We start from the raw sequence: 24,263 nt of genomic DNA on the forward strand, positions 1-24,263 counted from the left end.
TGGGAATCACTCGCCTGTTGTAATTCTGCTTCATTCTCTACCGGTACGCCATTAGCCGGACGGCTGCTTTGGCTCTCACCTTGTCTATCAAGTCCAGCTCTAGCTGCCTCCGTTCGGCGTTACTCGCGTCATACTGTTGCACCCGATCAGATTCTATTCTGACCTCCACGGGAACGACAGCTTCCCCTCCGTACACCAAGTGGAAGGGCGTGATCCCCGTTCCCTCCTTAGGGGTAGTGCGGATCACCCATAATATGCCTGGGAGCTCATCTACCCAGCTACCTCTGACATGGTCGAGCCGAACTCGAAGAATCCTAAGGATCTCCCGATTGGTGACTTCGACCCGTCCGTTGCTTTGCGGATAGGCCACGGAGGTGAAGTGCTGATGAATGTCGTACCCCTCGCACCATTCTCGGAGATGCTATCCGACGAACTGCAACCCATTGCCGGACAGGAGCCGGCGTGGAATGCCGAACCAACATATTATGTGTTGCCAGATGAACTTCTTGACCATATGCTCGGTTATCTTAGCCAATGACTCGTCCTCGATCCATTTGGAGAAATAGTCCACCGCCACGAGTAAAAACTTCCGCTGCCCGGTCGCCATAGGGAAAGGTCCCACAATATCCATGCCCCACTGCTTGAATGGACAGGACACTGTGGACGCCTTCATTTCCTCCGTTGGCCGATGGGAGAAGTTATGATATCTTTGACAGGATAGGCAAGTAGTGACGGTCCGAGCAACATCTTCCTGGAGAGTCGGCCAAAAGTACCCGGCCAATAGAATCTTTCTCGCCAATGAGCGGCCGCCCGGGTGTCCCCCGCAAGATCCTTGATGCACTTCCTTTAGTATATATTCTGCGTCCTCTGAGTTGACGCACTTTAGTAACGGACGGGAAAAAGCTTTTTTGTAGAGCTGATCCCCGATGAGGGTGAACCGACCCGCTCTCCTCCTTATCAATTGGGCCTCTTCCCGACTGGGCGGCGTAGTTCCCGATCGCAAAAATTCCACTATGGCTGTCCTCCAGTTGCTCGGGAACGTGAGGCCCTCCATCTTGTCAATTCAAGCCACTAATGACACATGCTCAATCGGCTGTTGTATGCCAATCAGAAATATCGAACTTGCAAGCTTAGTCAACTCATCCGCCGACTGATTTTCCATTCGGGGGATCTTTTGTATGACCACCTCACTGAAGTTGGCCTCGAGCTTTTCGAAGGCCTCCGTGTAGAGCTTGAGTCTTGCATTGTTTATCTCAAAAGCTCCTGAGAGTTGTTGAGCAGCAAGCTGAGAATCTGAGTAGATCACCACCTGACTTGCTCCTACGTGTCGAGCAGCCTGCAATCCAGTGATGAGGGCTTCATATTCTGCTTCATTATTGGTTGCTCGATAATCCAGCCGAACGGACAGCTGCACCCGCTCTTCCTGGGGAGAAATCAATAAAATACCAATACCGCTCCCGAGCCGAGTGGAGGACCCGTCCACATATACTTTCCATAAAGATTCGGGCTCGGGATTATGCACTTCGGTGACGAAATCTTCCAAGGATTGCGCCTTAATTGTCGTGCGGGGCTGATACTGGATATCAAATTCACTGAGCTCAGTTGTCCACTTGATCAACCGTTCGGATGCTTCCGGGTTGAGGAGAACTCTCCCCAAAGGGTTGTTCGTCATGACGATTATCGTGTGCACGAGGAAATAAGGTCGAAGCCTCCGCGCGGCGAGGACTAACGCGAAGGCAAGCTTTTCAAGACCAGTGTAGTGGGACTCAACATCCTTTAAAATGTGACTCAGAAAATACACGGGTTGTTCTTCGCCATCTTGTCGCACTAACGCCGAGCCTACAACATGCTCGGTCAAGGATAGGTAGATGCGGAGCGGCTCGCCGGTGTTGGACTTTGCTAATATAGGCAAAGAGTTTTGATAAACCTTTAATTCCTTAAACGCCTAGTCACATGCTCTGTCCCACTGGAATTTGGTGGCTCGACGCAGAATCTTGAAGAAAGGTAAGCTTCGATCGATCGTTTTGGAGATGAACCGCGATAAGACCGTTATCCGACCGGTAAGGCGTTGCACTTCCCTCAAGTTTCGGGGAGGCAACATGTCTTGTAGCGCTTTCACTTTGTTGGGATTCGCCTCTATGCCCCGCTTGGTAACAATGTACCCCAGAAAGCGACTGCACTTTGCTCTAAATAGACACTTCTAGGGATTTAGCTTGACTCCGTATGTTCTCAGCGTCTGGAAGGTTTCCTCTATATCTGCATAAAGGTTGACCGCTCGGATTGATTTAATAAGTATGTCATCAACATATACCTCCAGATTTCGCCCGATCTGCTTTTGGAATACCCTGTTCATGAGTCACTGGTATGTGGTACCGGCGTTCTTCAGTCCGAACGACATTACGTTGTAGCAATAGGTGTCATCCGCCGTATTGAAGCTCACTTTCTCCTGGTCTTCCCGGGTGAGCGGCACTTGGTGGTAACCCTGATAGGCATCCAGCATGCTTATCAGCTCGCATCCAACGGTCGAGTTTACCATGTAGTCAATTCGGGGAAGAGGGTAAAAGTCTTTTGGGCACACCATATTCAGATCCCGGAAGTCGATGCAGACCCTCCACTTATTGCCCGGCTTGGAGACCAACACCACATTTGCGAGCCAGCTTGGGAACTGCACCTCCCGTACGTGGCCGGCCTCTAAGAGTTTTTCGACTTCCGCTCGGATTATGACGTTATGCTCCACACTGAAGTCCCGCTTCCTCTGCTTGACGGGCCGAGCGTCCGGCCAGACATGGAGCTCGTGCTGTGCGACGATCGACGAGATGCTTGGTAGCTCGTGCGTTGACCACGCGAAGACGTTGTGGTTGCGCTGTAGGCACCTGATAAGTTCCTCCTTCGGGCCCACTTCCAGGTCTGATACAATGAATGTGATGGCCTCCGGTTGGCCATCCTGGATCTGCACCTCCTGTTTTTCTTCATAAACTAAGGTGGGAGGCTTTTCGGTTACGGTGTTTACCTCAAGGCGCAGCGCCTTCCGAACGGACTTTGATTCAGCTCGAATTATCTCCACATAACATCGCCAAGCGGCCAGTTGATCTCTGCGGACTTCTCCCACCTTGTCCTCCACAGGAAATTTGATCTTCTGACAGAAAGTTGAGACGACCGCCCGGAACTCGTTGAGAGCCGGTCGTCCCAGTATCATGTTGTAGGTAGAGGGGGCATCGACCACTATGAAGTTAGTGGTCTGCGTCCTTCGAAGCGACTCCTCTCCTAGCGAGATGGCAAACCTAGTTTGCCCGACCGGCAGAACCCCATTGCTAGTAAATCCATACAGCGGGGTTGTCATGGGCAGCAGTTCAGCCTGGTCGATTTGCAGTTGATTGAACGCCTTCTTAAAAATGATGTTGACCGAGCTACCTATATCAATGAATATGCGGTGAATAGTATAATTTGCTATTATCGCTCGGATGATGAGTGCGTCGTTGTGCGACACTTCAACTCCTTCCAGGTCTATGGGCCCGAAGCTGATCTCGGGGCCTTGTGCTCGCTCCCGACTGCAGCCTACTTCATGGATCCTTAGTTGTCGAGCATGCGATTTTCTAGCCCGGTTTGAGTCATCGCCTGTTGGTCCACCAGCAATGATGTTGATCTCGCCTCGAGCAGTGTTGCCCATATTTTCTTCCTCCCAAGTGGATGGTTTCATTCGCTCCTGCGAGACTCCGGGATTGACCCTCGGCTGATGACGATGTTGCCGTTCGGGGGACTCCCTAGTCACTCGTCGCTCGGTACTCTGGTGTCGATGGCGTCGATCATGCGAAGCTGATCGACGTCGATAACTTCTCGGCGCCGGGTGAGCAATCGGGCCGAGACTCCGACAATCACAGGTGTTGTGAGTTGCTGACTGGTGAAGCGAACAAAACATGGGAGTCCATACCTTTCATTTTTGCTTGGGTCGATCGACTGCCACATGTTGGACAGCGCACGACCTTGTTTCCTGATGAGAGCGCGTTCCCTCAGTGCGGGGTCCTCTTGGTGGCTGATGGCTGACCATCGGACGCCGCTCGGCTAAAGACAAGGGATCGGACGACGCTTCTTTCTTCCTAGCCGCTTGGACTTCCTCTACATTGATATATTCGTTGGCCTTCTTTAGTATATGATCGTAGTCGCGAGGTGATTTTCTGATGAGCGAGCGGAAGAAATCTCCGTCGACTAGGCCCTGAGTGAAGGCATGCATCATTGTCTCATATGAGACCGTGGGGATGTCCATCGCCGCTTGGTTGAAGCGTTGGATGTATGCTCGGAGAGTTTCTCTCGACCCTTGTTTCATAGAAAACAGGTTGACACTGGTCTTCTGATAGCGTCGGCTGTTGGCGAAGTGGTGGAGGAATGTCGTTCGGAAGTCTTTAAAGGTCCGAATTGACCCATCCGGCAGTCTTCGGAACCAACGTTGAGCCGAGCCGGACAACGTAGTAAGGAAGACTCGACACTTGACTCCGTCAGTATATTGGTGGAGGGTAGCGGCATTGTCGAACTTACCGAGGTGGTCGTCAGGATCAGTTACACCGCTATACTCCCCGATCGCCAGTGGGGCGTAGTGCTTCGGGAGCGGGTCCTGTAAGATCGCCTCAGAGAATTGGCGATTGATTCGCTCGGGAGATGACTCGGTCTGAGGCACCTTGCCCCTTTTGACATCCTGGGCGGGGGCTTCATTAGATGATCCTTGGTTGGCTTGAGCTAGCTCAGACGGAGTTTGGAACAGGGCCCCATGGAACGGAATGGGGGCGGGCGGCGCATCTCCTGGTGTGCCGGTCTGCCCTTTATTCTGTGCCCAAGTGGAGTACTGTTCCGGTCGATCTTCTTGCGCCGCTCGGCCGCCCGATACCGAGGTAGCCTGCTGCGCCATCCGCTTGGCTAACGCTTTTTGCTGTTGCTGCTCCACGATTTTTGCTGCTCTCGCCTCGATAAGAGCGTTGAGCTCCTCTTGAGAGAGTGTCACGGTGTGCGGTCGTCTAGCTCCTTCCATCTTCGCCTCTTAGATTTAGGTGCGTTCCCACAGACGACGCCAATTTGATCCTGTATAAGAGTCAAGTCGACGAATGCTGGGGATGTAGCACTCGCGACTGTCTTTGGTGAGCTCCGAGGTGAAGTGGACCTCCGGTGAACCTGCAACAAAGCCGAGCCGGGAAGGGTTCCCGGCGATGACTCTCCGACGCTCAAGTCAGGCAACGACGAGATGAAACAGAAACAGAGTAGTGAGACTATAGCTACAGTGAAGAATATTGCATACCTCCGTTAAAGTCTGGGGGGGCCTTATATAGGATCTCGGGGAGGCGCGTGCACGCTTCTCAAGACGTGCACGCTTCCCAAAGAATACCTCAGAATGGTCATGTTAGAAAAGTGTGTCTGACGCCATACCGCAACCGTCCGAGCATATCTCTGACATGATAGTGGAAACTTCCACCGTACGATTCTCTGTCCGGTCCAGCTGCCGACCATGCTATCCGTCGGTGACACCTGGCTCGAGAAGGATATCACCAGCTGCCTGCCTCCTTTGTCCTCTTTTGCGCCTTTTGTCTGTTTCCGGGCCGAGCGGGAGGGTCGCTCGGCCACCCCGGTGGTCGGGCGTAAAGGCGTGCCGGACCGAGCGGGAAGGCCCCTCGGGCACATACTCGGACGGGAATGTGTCCTTAGTTGATCTGCAGCTCAGCCGAGCGGACGGGCCGCTCAGCGCAGCAACTCCTCTACTCGAGCAAATCATGAGCGTCGGAAACCCGACCCGTGGTCGAGCTATCTTCGCGCCAACCCTGGCGCTATCCTAGCCAAGCGGCCAGGGGCCTCTCCGATCGATAAGATCCTTAGGTTGACCCTCTTGACTTTGACCCCCACGTGTCGTTGACCACTGCCCATATGGGTCCCCTTATGCTTACCACCGGATCACTCTCACTTACTTTCTTATATATTTAACGAGTGTCTTTGTAATGGTTTCTAGAGGAAGTCTTTACCGGAGTTTTTGGAGGGATCATCCTTTTATAAGTAGTTCTTCCCACTCAGTTTTAATTATTAACATTCTTCTTTGTTTGTTTGAGTATTTTTGAGAGATCTAATCATAAATAGTTGAGGCATGCATCATATTTTTTTTGAGGTTTCAGCATTTCATTTTAGTACTACAAAAATATATTTATTCTATTTTGATATTTTAATCTACATATTTCTAAATATTATATTATTGTATGTTTCAGGAGTTCCTATTGACATATTGATCATCATTTGCTCATTTCTATCTAGTTATCAAAATTAGTTATACATAAATCACTACAAAAATTTTATCGTATTCATAAATCTGATCATATTCTATCATATTTTACTTTCTGTAGGATTTTCTATTATATGTGGATATATTATTTAGAGTATTTTCTATTATGGTATATATTTAAATATCTGATTCTGTAAATTTGAATTTAGATATGGATATTTGGATAGTTTAGTTTGTTTCTCATTTGTTTAGATTTTATTTGTTTTAGATAATTGTGATTGTTTCTATTTATATTAGTTTATTTGTATGGATGTTATAGTTTATGTATGTTTGTATGGATTGTATGAAATATATGTATAAATTATTAGGATATATGAAATGTGTTTGTAGGTGTGGATGCGATTGTTTGTATATAATTGTATGAATGTGATTGTATGGATGTAATTGTTTATATGTGTTTGTATATATGAAATGTCATCGTCTGTGATGATTTAGTTTATATATGGATTGTAAACAGGGTAAAAAAGGAATATAAATTTTTTCTAGTAATTTTTTTTATTTTACCAACGAAAAATTGACGGAATTGGTATTCCGTCTGTAATTATTGTAATGGTAGAAATAAACATTTCTGTCGGTATTTATAAAATTATTTACCGATGTAAACAACATTTCTATCGATAATCACTACCACTAGAAGTACTATTTCTGGCATAATTTACCGATAGAAACACTATTTTTGTCGGTAAATTTTACTATGAAAATATAAATTCCATCTGTATATGCTGATGGAATTAAAATTCAGTCAGGATATCCATTTCTGACAAATTATCTTCCGACAACTGATTTTTTGTCATAATTCTGTCACTAAATGATTATATTGACAGAATTATAAATTCTGTCGGTAATTTTATTTTATTTTATTTTGTAATGAGTGATGGTTGCATATATGTATGCAAAGGAGAGAAGAAAAAAAGTTTAATAAGAGAAAAAAGAAAAGAAAAAAAAGTTGTATGTAAGATGATAGAATAAGAAAGCCACCCAAATTATTTTCATCATCAAATTCGTCCCTAAATTCCAAAAAATTGGATAGAATCAGTTTGTTTCTACAATTTAATCCAATCCAATACATATATAAACCTGTGTACAACAAAATTAAATAATACATCTTCAACATTCAACACATCTTAATTAACATTATAACATACTATTTAACATATATACACATCTATTTAATATTTGAAATTAATTTTATAATAATATAAATATAAAGTTCTCAAAAAGTTATACAAGAACTTTCTTCCTCAAGACTCCAAAAAGTTATACAAGTCTAACACCCTAAAAGTTATACAAGTTTTTTCAAAATAAACTATACATACATCAACTTATCTTATTTTTCCACAAACTTTCTTCCCCATCAAATCTTCTTTTCCTGTATAAAAATAAACAAACAAACCAAATCATTCATAACAAGAAATATAATTATTTATATTATAAAGTTAGAGTGATATTAGAGGTTGGCGATCGACTTGAATGTCAATATGTATGTCTTGTTACTTACACATAATGTAGCACAATGAATTTGAATGCATTGGGGCTAAGCACTCATGATTTTATTTTTGGACTTTACCCAAAAGACCTCATACTAATGGAGATATCTTTTCCTTATAAATCTATGATCTTTTTCATGTATTTTTAATGTGGAATTTTGTTTGCAACCTTGCAACCCAACAATTCCTCCTCAAGCGAAGGACCACAAGCTTCCCACGTTCGATTCTCGACCCACCAGGATCTTCTGTCTCTCGATCCACCCTACCTACTAGGAGTTCCTTGCCTAGCCGCAACTAAGACTTCCTGCCTGGTGTTTGGTCCTCTTGATCCTAACATGGGAGCCTCCATTTCCTTTGTTCGATTATTTTTTTATTTTTAACTTTTTAATTCTAGGACGAATCTTGGATTCGTCCTAGAATTAAAAAAAATGGAAGCACTAAATATGGATCTAGATATGTTGGAATTTTATGAAACAAATTTTTATATGTTCATATTATTCTCCTGATCATAAAAATGTCCTCATCTATAATTTTGACCTACTATATTAAGTGCAATGATTTTTTAATAAGAATTTGATCTGATTCGTATTAAAAAATTATCACACTCAATATATTAGCTCAAAATTATAAATAAGGATTTTATGATCAGGAGAATAATATGAACACTTTGAAACTTATTTCATGAAATTCTGACATATGTAGGTTTATATTTATGATTTTCAATTCTTTTTCCTTTTTATTTTTTTTTAATTCTGGGACGAATCCTGGATTCGTCCTAGATTTGGGAACGAATCCATGGATTTGTCCTAGATTTGTAGACGAATCCTAGATTCGTCCCAAATTTGGGAACGAATCCTATATTTATCCCAGATTTATTTCATTAAAATATTAAGCTTCTGCGATTAATTTTTAATTCATCGTAAAATATACAATGAATTATTAATTTATCACAAAATTTGCAACAAATCTCATTTTCGTTGTAAAATTGTCAACGAATATTTTATTTATTGCACAATTTAGCAAGAAAATTAAATTTCATTGCAATTTAGCAACCAAATTTGAGACAAAATATTGTTTGTGCTAATTTTGGGGCGAAATTATTAGGTTCAAAGTTCATTTCTAATTTGAGACGAATTTTTATTTTATCATTAAATTTGTTGTAGATTTAAAATGAAAATTATTTGTCTCTAAATTTAGTCCATAATTTATTAATTTTTTATAGTACAAATAAGGCAAATACTGCATAAACGAAGCTGTTCGATGTTAATGCTTCACTCGCACTATGGGAGTTGATTTATAAGAAAAATATACTTTATAAGAGATTTCTCAAACTCAAAAAGAATATTTCCAATATCAATCCTCCTATACATATCATCAGTTTATAGACTATAATAGAAGATCCAAGACACATAAAACTCTCTTTTGTTAGCATTGTATTTATGTGTATTTACTTTGATTATGATTACATGTTCGATAAGAACAAAGACACTACTACCATGCATCATGCAAACTGGCTAATAAGGTTGTATTTGACCTGAAGCACAAGACAAGTTTGGTAAAAGAGGGAACAAAACAAGGTGGCTTTATTTGGTAGACATTTTATATTAGTTTTGATTTATTTATTAATTAATTAATCAAACTTATTGACAATGAAAAATTAAAATAAATTCTAATTTTTTTTATTCATTTTTTTTCTCTTATTTGGTGGAATGTCTAAAGTTATCACATGCTTTTGTTTTTTTTTTTTAGTGAAATTGTTGTTCCACCAAATAAGTACGGCTGCCTCCACTCACACCGACCTCCACACTATTTATTTACTGCGTTCTCTCGAGTTCTCCGGTCATTGTAAGCTACCTCGTACCGCTTCGCCAGCTTTATAAATCCACTCCTCCGCTCTCCGTCTTATTCTTCCTCCGCCCTCAATTCCGCAAAAAGATCCTCCAAAAAAAACCCTGCCGATTTCCAAATCCTCCTTCTCCTCCTTTGGAAAGAAGATATATCTTTCTATCTTTTCGAGTTTTGTGGCTTCCTCTTCTGCCTTAAACCACGTCTTGGGCCTCGAAGGGAGCCAAGGGGAGGGCGGGGAGCGGCAGGGATCGAGCGTGAGGAAGGCCACGGAGGCGCGCTGCATGTCAGATTGCAGTAGCAGCGAGGAGGGATACTACGGAGGATTCGGAGCGCTTGCCAACCCACTACAATGGCCGCAACTCAGGAAAAAGCGACGCCTTGCTGCCCCGCGAATGAGTCCCATGTCGTCGGGGCCAAAGGAGGAGGAGGAGGAGCCGTCTCCCGTCCCGTCCGACGCGAATGGGCGTCGGATCGCGAGAAGCGCGGCGCGGTGCAGCCCATCGAGGCCGTAGCTTCGCTGATTGCTCCGGTGGAGGATATCCAGGAGACCCCCTCTGTGCCGACGTCCTCGAAAGGTGATCCTTTTTTTCCCCTCGGAAACTTCCCTGCTGGTACGTGCTCTTACTTGTTGTTTGGACTGTTATTTGCTGATGCGGAGGAGAGGGAGAACCGTGTGAAAGAAGATGATAAAGTTCTATTAACTTTCATCAATAATGGGATGGGGCTCCATCTCGCATAGTTATGCAAGAAAAACGTGTCTTTGAAAAGTACAGTGCCACGGGGGAAAGGCACCAGAAACATTGGTGGCCCTCTTGACTTTATAATTTATGATAGGAGTTTTGCTGATAATTCCGAGAAGAAAAAGATAATTCCGAGAAAGATGATATGCCAAGAGGAGGATGGATTTGAATATGATTGATTTTATGGTGGTTATCTAGTATTGGATGACCACGGAACAACATGCCAAACAATGAAACAGAGCAGTCAGACGACATATTCAAATTGGAAATAGGATTTTCCGCTATATGACTGTAGGTTATGCTTGGATCATCCTTCCGTTTGCTAAACTAGCAGCCTCAGATATTCACAAATGTCTTTCAAAGTTAAATGAACTGACAGTATATTATAAATTGTGATGACTAGTTGATAATATAATATGCCAGTTGTACCTTTAGTTTCATTCTAAGGCTGAGTAGTTATGCTAGATGCATCTGTAACTAGCTGTAATTACAATTATAAAATCCTTGTAGACTGATGTTCACAACATCCTGTACTGAGAACACAAGTGTATAAATAACTTCATGATTTTTCTTATGCTTATTCAATGGTTTTTATTTTGACTTCAAAAATATAACAATTTGGCATGTGCTCCATACGAAACTATATGAAACTCCCTCTGTACTTTAAAATGATGTAAAAATTAAACAACATTAACTTCCTGAAGCTGTGGAACCTTTTTTTTTTTTTTTTTGACAAATGTATGCAACCTCTCCTTTGAATAATTATTTAAGTTTTTTCTGCAAGCTTAGCATTGTGTATGCTGCAAACAATTTAGTTTCCTAGTTGATCCAGCCTGTGTGATTTTTCTTGTGGTGATGGAATGGCCATCAGAGTGCCCCGTCCAAGATGGTAACACACTGGGGAATTTTAACAATGTGGACTATGGAGCATCAGTTCCTCTCACAAATATTTCTTTGGAAGAAGGGAAGTCCAATGACCTTCTTGTTCGTTTACATGATGTTTTATATACGAGTAAGTGAGCAATTTACTGATTGGACCCGAAAGTTAAGTCCTGCAGTGGAATGCCATTGGATAAGCCAAGAAATTCTTCTTCTGGTTGTTTGTCTGTGATTTGAAAGTTGCAGTTGTTTCTCCTGACCTGTATGATCTTAATCCTGCCAAGTCATATAACAACAACCAAGCCTTATCCCATTAGGCGGGGTTGCCTAATCCTGCCAAGTCATACCTCTTGTAATTCCTAGGATGCGTGTTTACAAAACCAGTTAAATGCTTCATTTGGTTATCTTAGATACAAACTTTTCTTGATTTTTTTTATTGCTATTTGTTAGAATTTTCATTTTCATTGCTTTCTTCATATTGAATCTTGTTTCACGTGTATGCATATTTCTCTTGCTCATGATAATTGGTTTCTCATCTTTTATCCTTAGTTTGATTCATAGATGTCCATTGGTCTAACAGCAGGAATTCCAGTTATGATGCGGGCTCAGACAAGACACCCGCTGGATCCATTATCTGCTGCTGAAATATCTGTTGCAGTGGCAACAGTTCGAGCTGCTGGAGCAACTCCAGAGGTTTGCATTATATTATTTAGATTATCTATTTGGTTGATGAATATTTTTAGATGGATTATGTGGCATCAAGAAATGAACTTATTGCTATCAGGTTAGAGATAGTATGCGGTTCATCGAAGCTGTACTGTTGGAACCAGAGAAAAATATTGTTGCACTGGCTGATGCTTATTACTTCCCTCCTTTTCAACCTTCACTACTGCCCCGAACTAAAGGCTCTCCTGTCATACCCAGTAAGCTTCCTCCTAGGAGGGCACGGCTTGTTGTATATAACAAAAAATCAAATGAGACAAGCATTTGGATTGTTGAACTATCAGAAGTGCATGCAGCAACTCGAGGTGGCCATCACAGAGGAAAAGTCATCTCATCTGAAGTTGTTCCTGACGTCCAACCACCTATGGTATGTGTTTTTTAGATGATTACCTTGACGCATTCTTTATTTCAATAGTAGGTGCTGGCTACAACTTTCTTATGAGCCCAACAGGTTTCCCAGCCTTACTTATTTTATGCTTCATTAGCTTTCTTAAGTTTCTGACTGCAACTTTTAAACTACCAAGCTTTATATAACATGGACAGTGAGCTGCAGAAACATTGGAAACTCAAATCAAGTAACTGTCGCTGCAGACATAAGTGCAACCAACTTTTTTAAAAGGAAAAAGGCTAATATACATTATTTAATTTAACTGTTTGGTGGAAAATCTTTTCTACTGATCATTTTGTGTAGAAAAGTAAGCATCACATAAAACTTCGTTTCAACTGTCTCTGTTAGTGCTACAAGCTGTAATAATAAAGGCCTTTCCAATGTGCGTGCAGGGCCTGGCAGGTGCATGCAGGGATTGATCTGGCCTATTTTTCTGCAATGCTCATGCCTGACCTGGCCCAGAAGTTTGTTGTACTGATGAACTGATTGTAACCAGGATGCTCTAGAGCAACCTTATTTCCATCAAGGTTTGTCCTTTGAGTGATGATAGAGTTGTGTAATAATTTCCATTTGTGTTGTGGAATGAGACAGTTCGATCCTCATTGCCCTGACTACACGATGACGGTTGCATTGACTTACTGTTAGTTAATGGGTCACTTATCTGATTATTTGAAATATGTCGTTCTCCCTTATTTCACCGTCTGATTGATCATCCATTCCTAGATTTCTCTACACTACATGTGTATTCTGTCTTTCCTTCATATGTGATTTTTTGCATCTTGTGACCGGTATATGCAAGCTGCTAGCATGTTATGACCAGTATACCAGTATATGTAAGCTGCTAGCATGCCAATTAGTGCATGCAAGTCTTTGTGCATTGCATGCTGTAGGTCCTGCTTTGCGGTGAGCGGCAGCACACACTTTGGCTCTTGGTGATTTGTGGCTCTTGGCTAGTCTTGCTCTATGTATTTGACTATCACATGTTGTGCATAAGCAGATGGCTCAACAGCAACTGCAAATTTCCTGATTCATAGGTTTTAAACCAAATTTCATGTCGCATTGAGAATCAACTGCAAAGTCATTCAGAAAGGATTATCAAAATTTTGAAAGTGAGAAACTCAGTTTGGGCTCTTGCTAGAATGAACCTTGGATTCGAAAGGGTGAGCCCCTACCTTTGCCACGAACCATGGACAATGGATGGAGATTGATAGGTTACAAGTAAGATAAAGTTGGCATTCATGATGTGTAAGGTATTTAAAGCTGGTTCACCTTGACTCTTTCAGAATTCATAAATTAGTGTTGTTATTCTTGATGCCATAGATGCCTAGTTTGTAAATAATACTGGGATGGATGACCTTACAAAGGGTAATATGAGCAAACAAGCAAAACCCATAGGTAATAGGTGAACCTATCACATTTTTCACTTGTTAGTGGAGTTGCTACTGACATATGTAGGCTTTTGTTATCCCATGATATTGTGTGGTTGCTTGCTTGTTCTGAACCAACTTTTTCTGTCTTATAATTTGGATTTTATTGAACCAGTGTTATTCAAAATTCAAATGTAGGATGCTATGGAATATGCAGAATGTGAAGCTGCTGTAAAAAGTAATCCTTCATTCATAGAGGCAATGAGAAAGAGAGGGGTCGAGGATATGGATCTTGTAATGGTTGATGCTTGGTAAGCCAGGATATTATTGCTAAAAAACAATGGGAGAATAGCCTTATTTTAGTTTCCTTGTAATTAACTATATTTTCTATTGACTTGTGCGACTAGGTGTGTTGGTTACTACAGCAATGCTGATGGTCCTAGTCGAAGACTTGCAAAACCATTAATATTTTGCAGAACTGAGAGCGACTGTCCAATGGAGAATGGTTATGCACGTCCAGTTGATGGCATTTATGTTCTTGTGGATATTCAAAATAATGTGGTTATTGAATTTGAAGATAGAAAATTAGTCCCTCTACCTCCAGCAGATCCTTTGAGGAACTATACTGCTGGAGAAACAAGAGGAGGTGTTGACCGAAGTGATGTGAAGCCTATACATATTCTTCAGCCTGAAGGTCCAAGTTTTCGCATTAGTGGTTATTTTGTGCAGTGGCAGAAGGTACTTTGTGCCTGTATCACATATAGTCTAGTTAGTTTATGACTCTTGTTTTTTGGCCAACAGTATAGTTGATAAGCTTCTCTTCTGTTACTGAACAGTGGAATTTCCGGATTGGCTTCACCCCGAGGGAGGGATTGGTGATACATTCTGTGGCATACATTGATGGTAGTCGTGGAAGGAGACCTATAGCACACAGATTAAGTTTTGTTGAGATGGTAGTGCCTTATGGAGATCCTAATGAACCTCATTACCAAAAGAATGCATTTGATGCCGGTGAAGATGGACTCGGAAAAAATGCACATTCTCTCAAAAAGGTTATAGACACTATCCTTACAAAATTGATTTCATAATCTGTTCATCGCTCTTGCTTTACTTTATTATTTATTTGTTATTCCAGGGATGTGACTGCTTGGGCTACATCAAATACTTTGATGCCCATTTTACAAACTATACAGGTGGTGTAGAAACTATTGAGAATTGTGTATGTTTGCATGAAGAAGATCATGGAATCTTATGGAAGCATCAAGATTGGAGGACAGGCTTAGCAGAGGTTAGGCGATCGCGAAGATTAAGTGTGTCATTCATATGCACAGTGGCCAACTATGAATATGGATTTTTCTGGCACTTCTATCAGGTAGTTGATTTTACAATTTGTACTCATTGTCCTAGACTTCTAGTTTCTAGAGAGATGAGATTGTTTCTTTCTGATACTTCAGCATTATAACTTTCTGAATGTCCTAGTCCTCATGTTCTTGAGCCATCTTTCGGCTTATTGGCTGATTTTTCTTTGATATTTCATGTTTTTTTGAAGCATTTTATAATGACTAAGGCTATAAATGAGCTCAAACCAAACTTTATATTGTTCAAAATTGTTTGGTAAGGGCAATGGAGCCAATTGAACCTAGAACTAACCAAACTATTGAAATGGTTGTTCAAGCTTAGTTTGACTTGACTTATATTTTTGATCTCGAGTTTGGTTTGAGCATGGCTTGCATTTGGTTTGTTTAGAACATTTTTAACCTTGTTTGGTTAGATAGTGAAATTGATATTACAAGTTTGTTTGAATTGTTTTGATTTTTTTTGCTTATTTATAATTTTATTTATAGGTTTGATAAGAGCTTTGTTAATTATCATAGTTCACACGCTTTGTTCATGGATATTGTTCATGAATATTCTTCACAAACAATTCCAAATCTCTACTTTTATCGTTGTTTATGCATTAATGAGTTGAACATGGATATTGTTCATGAATATTCTTCACAAACAATTCCAAATCTCTACTTTTATCGTTGTTTATGCACATTAATGAGTTGAACATGTGTTTAAGCTTGTTCATTTAGTTTAATGAGTTGCTCAAATTTATTCATTTAGTTGACCTTATTGAAGAAGGGGAGCTTTGGCATAACGGTAAAGTTGTTGTCATGTGACTTGGAGGTCACAAGTTCGAGTCTCTGAAACAATCTCTCGCAAAGTAGGGTAAGACTACATACAATAGATGCTTCCCCAGGACCCCGCATTGGCAAGAACTTTGTACACTGGGTTGCCCTCTTAGTTGACATTATTGAACAACTCTCATCTAGCCAAATCCCTTGCTAACGAATGCTTGGTTTGTTTACAGACCTAATAATGACCATAATGCTTTACACTTACACTTGAAGAGTAACATGCATAGCTATAATGTGCTGGCTTGATCTCCTTCTGATGGTCAATGGGGACTAGTGTGATTCTGCATGTATGGAGTGTATGCATACATCCAAAACAGTGCTAGTAAATCTATGAACATTAAATGAAACATCCACATACATGTCCATTGGCTACTTAACATGGAGCATATTAATAGTTTGGAATAAGCTAACAGTGGCTGGAAGGCTCTGCAACAAGTATTCCTTAATTTGTCTTCAAAGAAATTTTGTTGGGGGAACAGTGCAGTTGAAAAAGAAAAATTGCAGTGTTGTGGGTAGAGGAAGATCAAAGAATACTTAAAATAACTGGGACAATAGCATTTATGACACAACAGGCATATGCATAAGTAATGCACTGGGTAGAATACTAGGATCAGTTCTAATAGTTTCTCAAATAAGAACAAATGTTTATTCCTCATTATTGATGGAATGAATAGGGTAAGATGACTACTGGATTTCAGATGAATTATTGAGTTAACTAGAGTTGAAAGTGTTATGGGTAGAGGAAGACCAAAGAATACTTAGCATAAACAAAGATATAGTCGTTCACTGTTGGGTCATAAAATTTGTTGCAATGTTTTATTGATGGATGTTATGTTTAATTCTATCAAATTTGTTATATTTTGTTGAACTACAGTGTCTATTCTGAGCTAATAAATTTACAATTATTAGGTTTAATAAATTACACCGAACAAATTTCTCATCAGAAATCCTGCAACAAAAATATATGTGCCTCTCTTGGAAAATAAAGGATACTTAGCATAAACAAAGATATAATCATTCCCTGTTGGGTCATAAAATTTGTTGCAATGTTTTATTGATGGATGTTATGTTTAATTCTGTCAAATTTGTTATATTTTGTTGAACTACAGTTCCTATTCTGAGCTAATAAATTTACAATTATTAGGTTTAATAAATTACAATGAGCAAATTTCTCATCAGAAATCCTGCAACAAAAATATATGTGCCTCTCTTGGAAATAACCTTTAGTTTTCTTTTTTTGCTTATGATAACTATAACAATGTAATCAAGAAATCCTGCCATAGGTATTCATGGAGATGTTTACATGGTAGCGCTTCTGAGCTGATTAATGATTTGGACATGAATATGAGATTCATGTCCAAATTTGGACAAGAATTAAAAGCAAATTTTTACCTCCATTTGCATTCAGAGTGTAGGCATCCGCCATTTCTTTGTTCATTTTTCTTTTGTCAAAGCTGGAAGAAAGTTATTCTGCTGTTCGTTTCTCTCTTTTAGTTCACCCAACAATGGAAATGCATCACTTGATCTTAAATCACAGCCCTCTTGCAAATTCATGCAGGATGGTAAAATTGAGGCTGAAGTAAAATTGACTGGAATCTTAAGTTTGGGAGCATTACAACCAGGTGAATCAAGAAAATATGGTACAACAATTGCTCCAGGACTATATGCACCAGTTCATCAGCATTTCTTTGTTGCTCGTATGGATATGGCTGTTGACTGTAAATCAAATGAAGCCTTCAATCAGGTTTTTTGATTTCCATTGATCTGCAATTTTCTTCCTTTATTTTTAATATGATTTTATAAAATTTCTCTATAGTACTGATGCATGTTTTTTTAACCATCTCTCAAAGTTATAATAAGCACCATATATTCAATTTATTTTTATTGAACTTCTTGGTTTACATTCATCTCAGTGTGTATTTCTGACCACTGTATTAACTGAGTATAGTCTGACTTCTGTTAGTTTTCTGGTTGTTGCATGAAAGCTGACAACTATATAATTTTTATACTTTCAGACCCAATAATGAGTTCTAGTATTCTGATTCATAAATGATATAACTTGTAAGATAGATCTATGTATTATAATTTCTGAAAATATGAAATATTGAATGAGTGGATAGATTAAATAGGAGATGGACAAAAGAAAATAGAAAGTGGGCTTTATAACATAGCATTTGTTTTCATACAATATTTTAGATTGCTCAGTGATGACTCTTGTTTGCTGGTCCTACCAAATATAGGACTAATTGAGTTCAATACCTATTGTCATCCACAAGCTTTAGCTGCTTTAACTTAGTATATTGTCAATATATACTATGTAGGCAATGCATCTATATGGGTGTGAACTAATAACTGAAGCCGATTAAGTAGAATGTAAAGTAGGAGAAATTTTGTTTACATGAAAGTTTAAGCAGCGTCACTATTTATGAGGGAGGGAGAAGAATGCTTATAGGAAAGAAAGGGACTTATCTTGTGACCCAGGTCCTATAGGAGAGAAAATTCAAAACTAAAACAAAATATGTGGCTACAAGATGGAACTCAACCAATGGATATTCATTCTTCAAAGTTAAGAAGCAGAAAAAAAACAGTTAGTAGAATGCATGTGCTAAAAAGTGAAATCTGATGTAGAAAAGTCTTGAATACTGTCATGTGTGGTATTTGTGGAATGACAAGAAGCTTAACTGTGGTAAGGCTGCTGCAGCAGATTTCTTCAACCTTCATATCACAAGGCGCGAGGCCTGATCTCCACAAGGTTCTTTCCTATTTTTTTTCTATGTTAGTGCTGAGTGGGACATACATATTGATTTATCTGATTAACTTTTCAGTATGAAATTGTTGCCCTAATATTAGTTATAATGCAGAATAGTTAATGCTTGTCCACCAATAAGACTATTGCATCCAAATGGTTAAAATGATTTTAATGGAATTTAGTAGTCAGAAAATCATAATCTTGGTTTGTCTATGTATGCTTTATTTCAGTTCTAATAACGACGAGCTTCTACTATACTTCTAAGCACTATACATGCATATATTTATCTTTCTATATGCAATATCTACAATTTTACTTTTGAGAAACTTCTAAAGCTATATGCAATTTTAGTGCACTTGGTTTTAAACAGTTCAACTAATAGGGAGGACAGTCATACTGAATACATTCCTGATGGTTTTTTTTTCCCATCAGCATGTGAGATTATTCTTTTTTTTTTTTGTATGACAAACTAGATACCGTTCTCTTTCCTGTAGGTTGTTGAGGTAAATGTCAAAGTTGAAAAGCCTGGACCCAACAATATTCATAATAATGCCTTCTATGCTGAAGAACAACTTCTCAAATCTGAGTTGCAGGCTATGCGTGATATCAATCCTTCTTCTGCACGACACTGGATTGTACATTCCTCACTGTTATAAACATTGATCTGCCCTTATTGCTTATTGCATTTTTTAAATTCTTAAAACTGCATACGATGTGAGGTGCTGCCACTTGTTCTAAAATATTCACAAGTATCAAATAATAACTTAGTTTTTGGACTCTATTTAGATGAGAACAATCATCACAGTAGATGAAGAAACTGACGTCTGTACAAGTTGAACTGCTGACAGGAAATTATGTTTAGTGTTTATTGATGTTGCTATTTAGAACACCTCAGTTATCAACAAGATAGCTCCACTCAGTTTTTATTACATTTAGGGAATGAAAGATTTCATAGATTATGGTACATCTTAATGAGACCACTTTCTGCCACTTAGGGTTTTTGATAATTAATATTTGATTACCTTTCTTACATCAAACAATTGACATGTCTTCTATTTGGAATTACAGGTACGGAACACTAGGACTGTGAATCGAACTGGTCAACCTACTGGCTATAAGCTTATGCCTGGCTCCAATTGCCTTCCATTAGCTGGTCCAGAGGCAAAATTTTTGAGAAGAGCTGCATTTCTAAAGCATAACCTTTGGGTTACCCCTTATAATCGTGATGAGATGTATCCAGGAGGAGAATTTCCGAATCAAAATCCACGTATAAATGAAGGACTTGCTACTTGGGTTAAGAAGAATAGGTCACTTGAGGAAACTGACATTGTCCTTTGGTTAGTTCCCTTCTACCTTCTTTTGTTTGTATGCATGACTTGACATTATTAAAAAAATTCTTAAACTTTGTTACTTAGCGACAAGCTAGTATGCATGATCTTTGATTAGGGAGAGCTGTTATTTGGTTCTTCAGGTTGTTTACTCTTCTTACTGATGTGTTTTGATTACAGGTATGTCTTTGGAGTCACCCACATCCCAAGGTTGGAAGACTGGCCTGTCATGCCTGTTGAACGCATTGGTTTTATGCTCATGGTATTGCTGCTTCTACTTTACATCTCCTGATCTTTATGATTACCTTAACCATCTTCATTTCACATTAAATAGCTTGGATAGAGACGGACTTGTTCATGTTTCACCTTTATCGATGAAGTCTTTTTTGATTTGTATTTGTGATTTCACCTTCTACAAGCAAAAGGTTTCATAGCTAGGTGTCAATTTTGCTCAATATTACTCTTTAAATAGATTTCAAAAGAATTCTGTAGTTGTTTGCTTCATCCTTCATTTTTCAGTCTTGTTATCTAGACAAACAGCACTGCTGCTACTACAAAATTACATTTAGTCAAAAGATCCTGTGAATCTAGTTTGCACTTCCAGTTTCTTAAAATCATCTTTGTTTTTCTCTTCCTGTTACGTGTATATATATAAATGATATTCTGCACACCCTCATCCTGCAGACTTGCACATCCTTACCCTGCACACTTTTGGACGATCCTCACAGGTCCGGGCGTCAGGATGCCTGCCCGGGCTCCCTGATTCAGTTTTTAAATCTTTATCTTTGTATTGTTTGAAGATATGGACGGGTTAATTATTTGTTTGAAGTTGTGGTCTATCGTTTCTTGAAACTATCCACTGAAACAATGTTTACCCTAACTTTTCAATATAGTGGAAATGCTTTTACTCTGAGTTCATAATTGAGGTATTAAGCTGGATAAGAAGTTCCTAGGCTTGCTATAGCTGTGTAATTTACTGGTAGAGTATCTCTTTGCATCCACTGATGGTTGTCTACCCTCTCTAATTGCCAGTTTAAAATTTTTGCAGCCCCATGGTTTCTTCAATTGCTCCCCTGCTGTCGATGTGCCTCCCAGCGTCAGTGAGGCGGAGAAAGAGAGCGGAACATCAAAGTTGATGCACAACACACTTCTTGCCAAGCTCTGAGAGAACATGTCGAGTAAATTTCTCTATATAACTTCAGTATCTCTGTGCTTTGTTCAAACTTAAAGTCTGGCAAAGTTAAGAAAATTATCTGTGATTGATCGTGGATTGCTTTAAACTTGTTTAATCACTTTACTAGAGTCGGCCTTCCAAACTCTTGATGTTCTTACAACAGGTTGATCATCGTTTGTGTGGCTTTCGTTAATCTCATCTTCAAATCATTTGTTTCGCTGTGCCAATCTGATATTCAGATGATTTGTGGATCCTAGCTTGGTTTTATTTATTATTTCCTACTAACTTTGACCACAATTTTTTTTTCAATTTTTTCAGTCTGTTTTACCCGGCGGTTGCTGTCCCTATGGACGTAACCGAGTTGATACTCAGACAGTAGAATTGTCACAGGTTGTGGCACCTAATCATCGTGTCTACTGCTAGTATCCCAAGCTATTTGAAACTTGGACCATTTATCAATGCTTAAATTTAAGAAATACTCAATGTGCATCTAAGTTTAGTGCTTGTTAAAGGGCGCATTTGTCCTCTAAAATTCCCCTTTTGCAGCCTAATCAAATTAAACCGATTTTGCGTTACTTAAACCGAATACTATGGAACCTCTTCCCTTTTAGCATAAATGCAAGTATTCAAGGCTCGCGGTCTACAATTTATTTATGTTGCAATGTCAATTAAATGAATAATTTTACATGATTCATTAAACTAAATAAATTTAAACACATTTTTATAGAAATTATAAATTATTTGGGAATAATATTCATTAGTGATATGATGAGTAAGGTGGGACTTTGAAGTTGAGTTCGGTGTCAAGAAAGTTGATTGATGTGATGGTCAAAGTTAAAAAAGGGTCAACTTAGATTGTATTGATGTTATGTTGAAATAAGTCCAGTGTCATTGCCGAGTGCTTTGGCTGATCAATCCAAAAGGTTGATTAGACACATTAGGCACATTGCTCAGCTGGATCAAACTCTATATTTAAGTATAACAAGTATAGTGGCCAATTGCAAAATTAACCTTTGATATAAAGTCCAACCAGACATATTGTCTGAGCGGATTTTGAATCTCTAACATAAACTCGGTCGGCTCAAAAGTCGATCGGACCTTAAGGGCTCAACTATTCACTTCTCAAAATACAAAGCTCTCAGCTTACATCCGTTCGGCCCCAGCACCGGTCGGACATCCGGGACCCAGTTCCCCACATGAGCATGACTTCTACTCTACAGTCGGTCGGCCTAGAGCCGGTCGGACTTTGTTTAAGAGACAACATTGTCAAAGAATATGACATTACTATGACATATGCATGCAATGAAACCTTCCTCCGTCTATAGGAAGGCTATCGTACATCACCATCCGATATACTCTGACACCAAACATTCTCTGCTGCCTCATTAATGTGGAGGTTATGAGAGGTAGTATAAAAAAGGAAGTCTTCTCCATTGTCTAGATAGCGCATGAATGCATACACATTTGCACACTCGTGCATTGACACTATTATTCTACTATTCATCGTCTTCTCTATTTCACTCGGTTACTATTCTGACTTGAGCGTCGGAGTGCCTGCACCAGAGATCCCTTCCCTGATTCTCACTCTAACATTCCCATTGACTATGATGTGCCCAGGTCCACAGTTGTTAGTTCCAGGATCGCTTAGCCCCATCTTCTTCTAGCTCAAAGCCACCCCTAGTCAACATACAAACCACCTCAACGCCACCCCTAGCCAGCGCACCATATCCCCCGCTTTTAGATAGGATCAAATTTAACACAGTTTGTGGGAACTTCGCCTGAATCTGAAATGTAGATATGGAAGAGGCTGGAAGACTCACTACCGTTAAATTGTCATAAGAAGACTTGGAGTTGCTAATAGTTACCCGAGTTTAGAAGTTAGTGTAGCAGCAACAGGTAGTAGCCGGATGTCCTTTACAGAACAACCTTGCTACGCCAATGTCGGGCCCTCACACCGAATAAGGGACCCGAGTGGAAGGCTGAATGGGGTTCCAACCAATTTCTTCTTCTCCAACAGGCTTCGTGCAAGTGCTTGCGCAGCCGAGCAGCTTGCTTCTTGTACTGCCCTCCTCGATTGCATATCATAGGGCACTATCCGCACCCATTCGACGATATAGGATGAGCGGAAAGACCCTAAATATCATTTTCTGGAGACACGCTTGCTATGAACCTTCGAAAGAAGAAAGCGTCGATGGTCAGTATTTCCCCTGAGCGGATAAGTGTGCTGTTTTCTCAAGAAATTTTGGAAGACAAACTGTCGAGTCACTTTCGCCATTTGACCATCAGAGAATATGGAGGAGCGACCAACCCAGAAGATCATCTACTTAAATTTGAAAAACACAGTCATCCTCTATCAATACACAAATGAAGTTAAATGCCGAGTGCTCCTTACCACCCTTTTAAGCTCAATACAAACATGGTTTAGCCATCTCCCGACTGAGTCAGTTTGCTACTTCAAAGATTTTCACAAAGCATTCTTGCACCACTTTTCCAGTAGCAGGAGGTATCAAAAGACTAGCCTGAGTCTCTGTTCACACTCAAACAAGGGGCTAAAGAATCTCTGTGAGCATACATCAGGTGATTCAACCAAGTGGTACTAGATATTCCGTCCACCACTTCCAAGATATTAATAATCTCTTTCTCTCAAGGCCTTTCAGAAGGAGAATTTTTCCGAGCCCTTGTCAGAAAGTCTCCAAAGGACTTCGATGACTTGTTGGGGAAAACAGTCAAATACTTTAATATAGAGGAAGCCCAGGTCGCCCGGAAGGAGGTGACTGTTTCAGCTTCGAACAATCAAGCCTGTTAGAAATCGCTACCACCTCCGGAATGCCCCAGAAACTCCATCCCAAGTCTTTCACTAGTTCAGGAAGAAAGAGCAGTGCAGGAAGTGGATCAGTCACTACCTGAAAGGCACAAACATTTTTATAACTACTATCAATCTCCTCATCATGCTACTAGTGAATTCCATCAGTATGCCAAGAGTCTCTGTCGAATGACTAAGTCAGGAGAAGCGAATAAATGATCATCCTCGCTCTCCTCCCAACGATCTCCTTCAAGAACATAGTAGGAAGGGCCTAACAGACACTCAGA

General features: G+C 40.1%; 1 protein-coding gene across 2 annotated transcripts; it reads left to right on the plus strand.

The window, feature by feature from the left end:
• Positions 1-9,695: 9,695 nt before the first annotated feature.
• LOC122022611 (copper methylamine oxidase-like) lies at positions 9,696-21,279 on the plus strand. 2 transcript variants are annotated; one of them, XM_042580642.1, is made up of 12 exons: positions 9,696-10,217; positions 11,842-11,954; positions 12,046-12,351; positions 13,938-14,050; positions 14,147-14,477; positions 14,576-14,791; positions 14,875-15,111; positions 17,481-17,666; positions 19,166-19,306; positions 19,740-20,008; positions 20,180-20,261; positions 21,048-21,279. In XM_042580642.1, the coding sequence occupies exons 1-12, from the start codon at positions 9,992-9,994 to the stop codon at positions 21,162-21,164; spliced, it is 2,337 nt and encodes a 778-aa protein (XP_042436576.1). In that variant the 5' UTR covers positions 9,696-9,991; the 3' UTR covers positions 21,165-21,279. The 2 variants fall into 2 exon arrangements, with proteins under 2 accessions (XP_042436576.1, XP_042436577.1); XM_042580643.1 differs by having other exon boundaries at positions 11,845-11,954.
• Positions 21,280-24,263: the final 2,984 nt, after the last annotated feature.

Source organism: Zingiber officinale, chromosome 9B (assembly GCF_018446385.1).
Source record: "Zingiber officinale cultivar Zhangliang chromosome 9B, Zo_v1.1, whole genome shotgun sequence".
Lineage (NCBI taxonomy): Eukaryota > Viridiplantae > Streptophyta > Magnoliopsida > Zingiberales > Zingiberaceae > Zingiber > Zingiber officinale.

Coding starts and splice junctions, on each gene's coding strand:
- LOC122022611 (XM_042580642.1), top strand. CDS start 9,992: ATGGCCGCAACTCAGGAAAAAGCGACGCCTTGCTGCCCCGCGAATGAG. Junction 11,955..12,045: donor CTGCTGGAGCAACTCCAGAG/GTTTGCATTATA, acceptor TATTGCTATCAG/GTTAGAGATAGTATGCGGTT. Junction 12,352..13,937: donor CTGACGTCCAACCACCTATG/GTATGTGTTTTT, acceptor ATTCAAATGTAG/GATGCTATGGAATATGCAGA.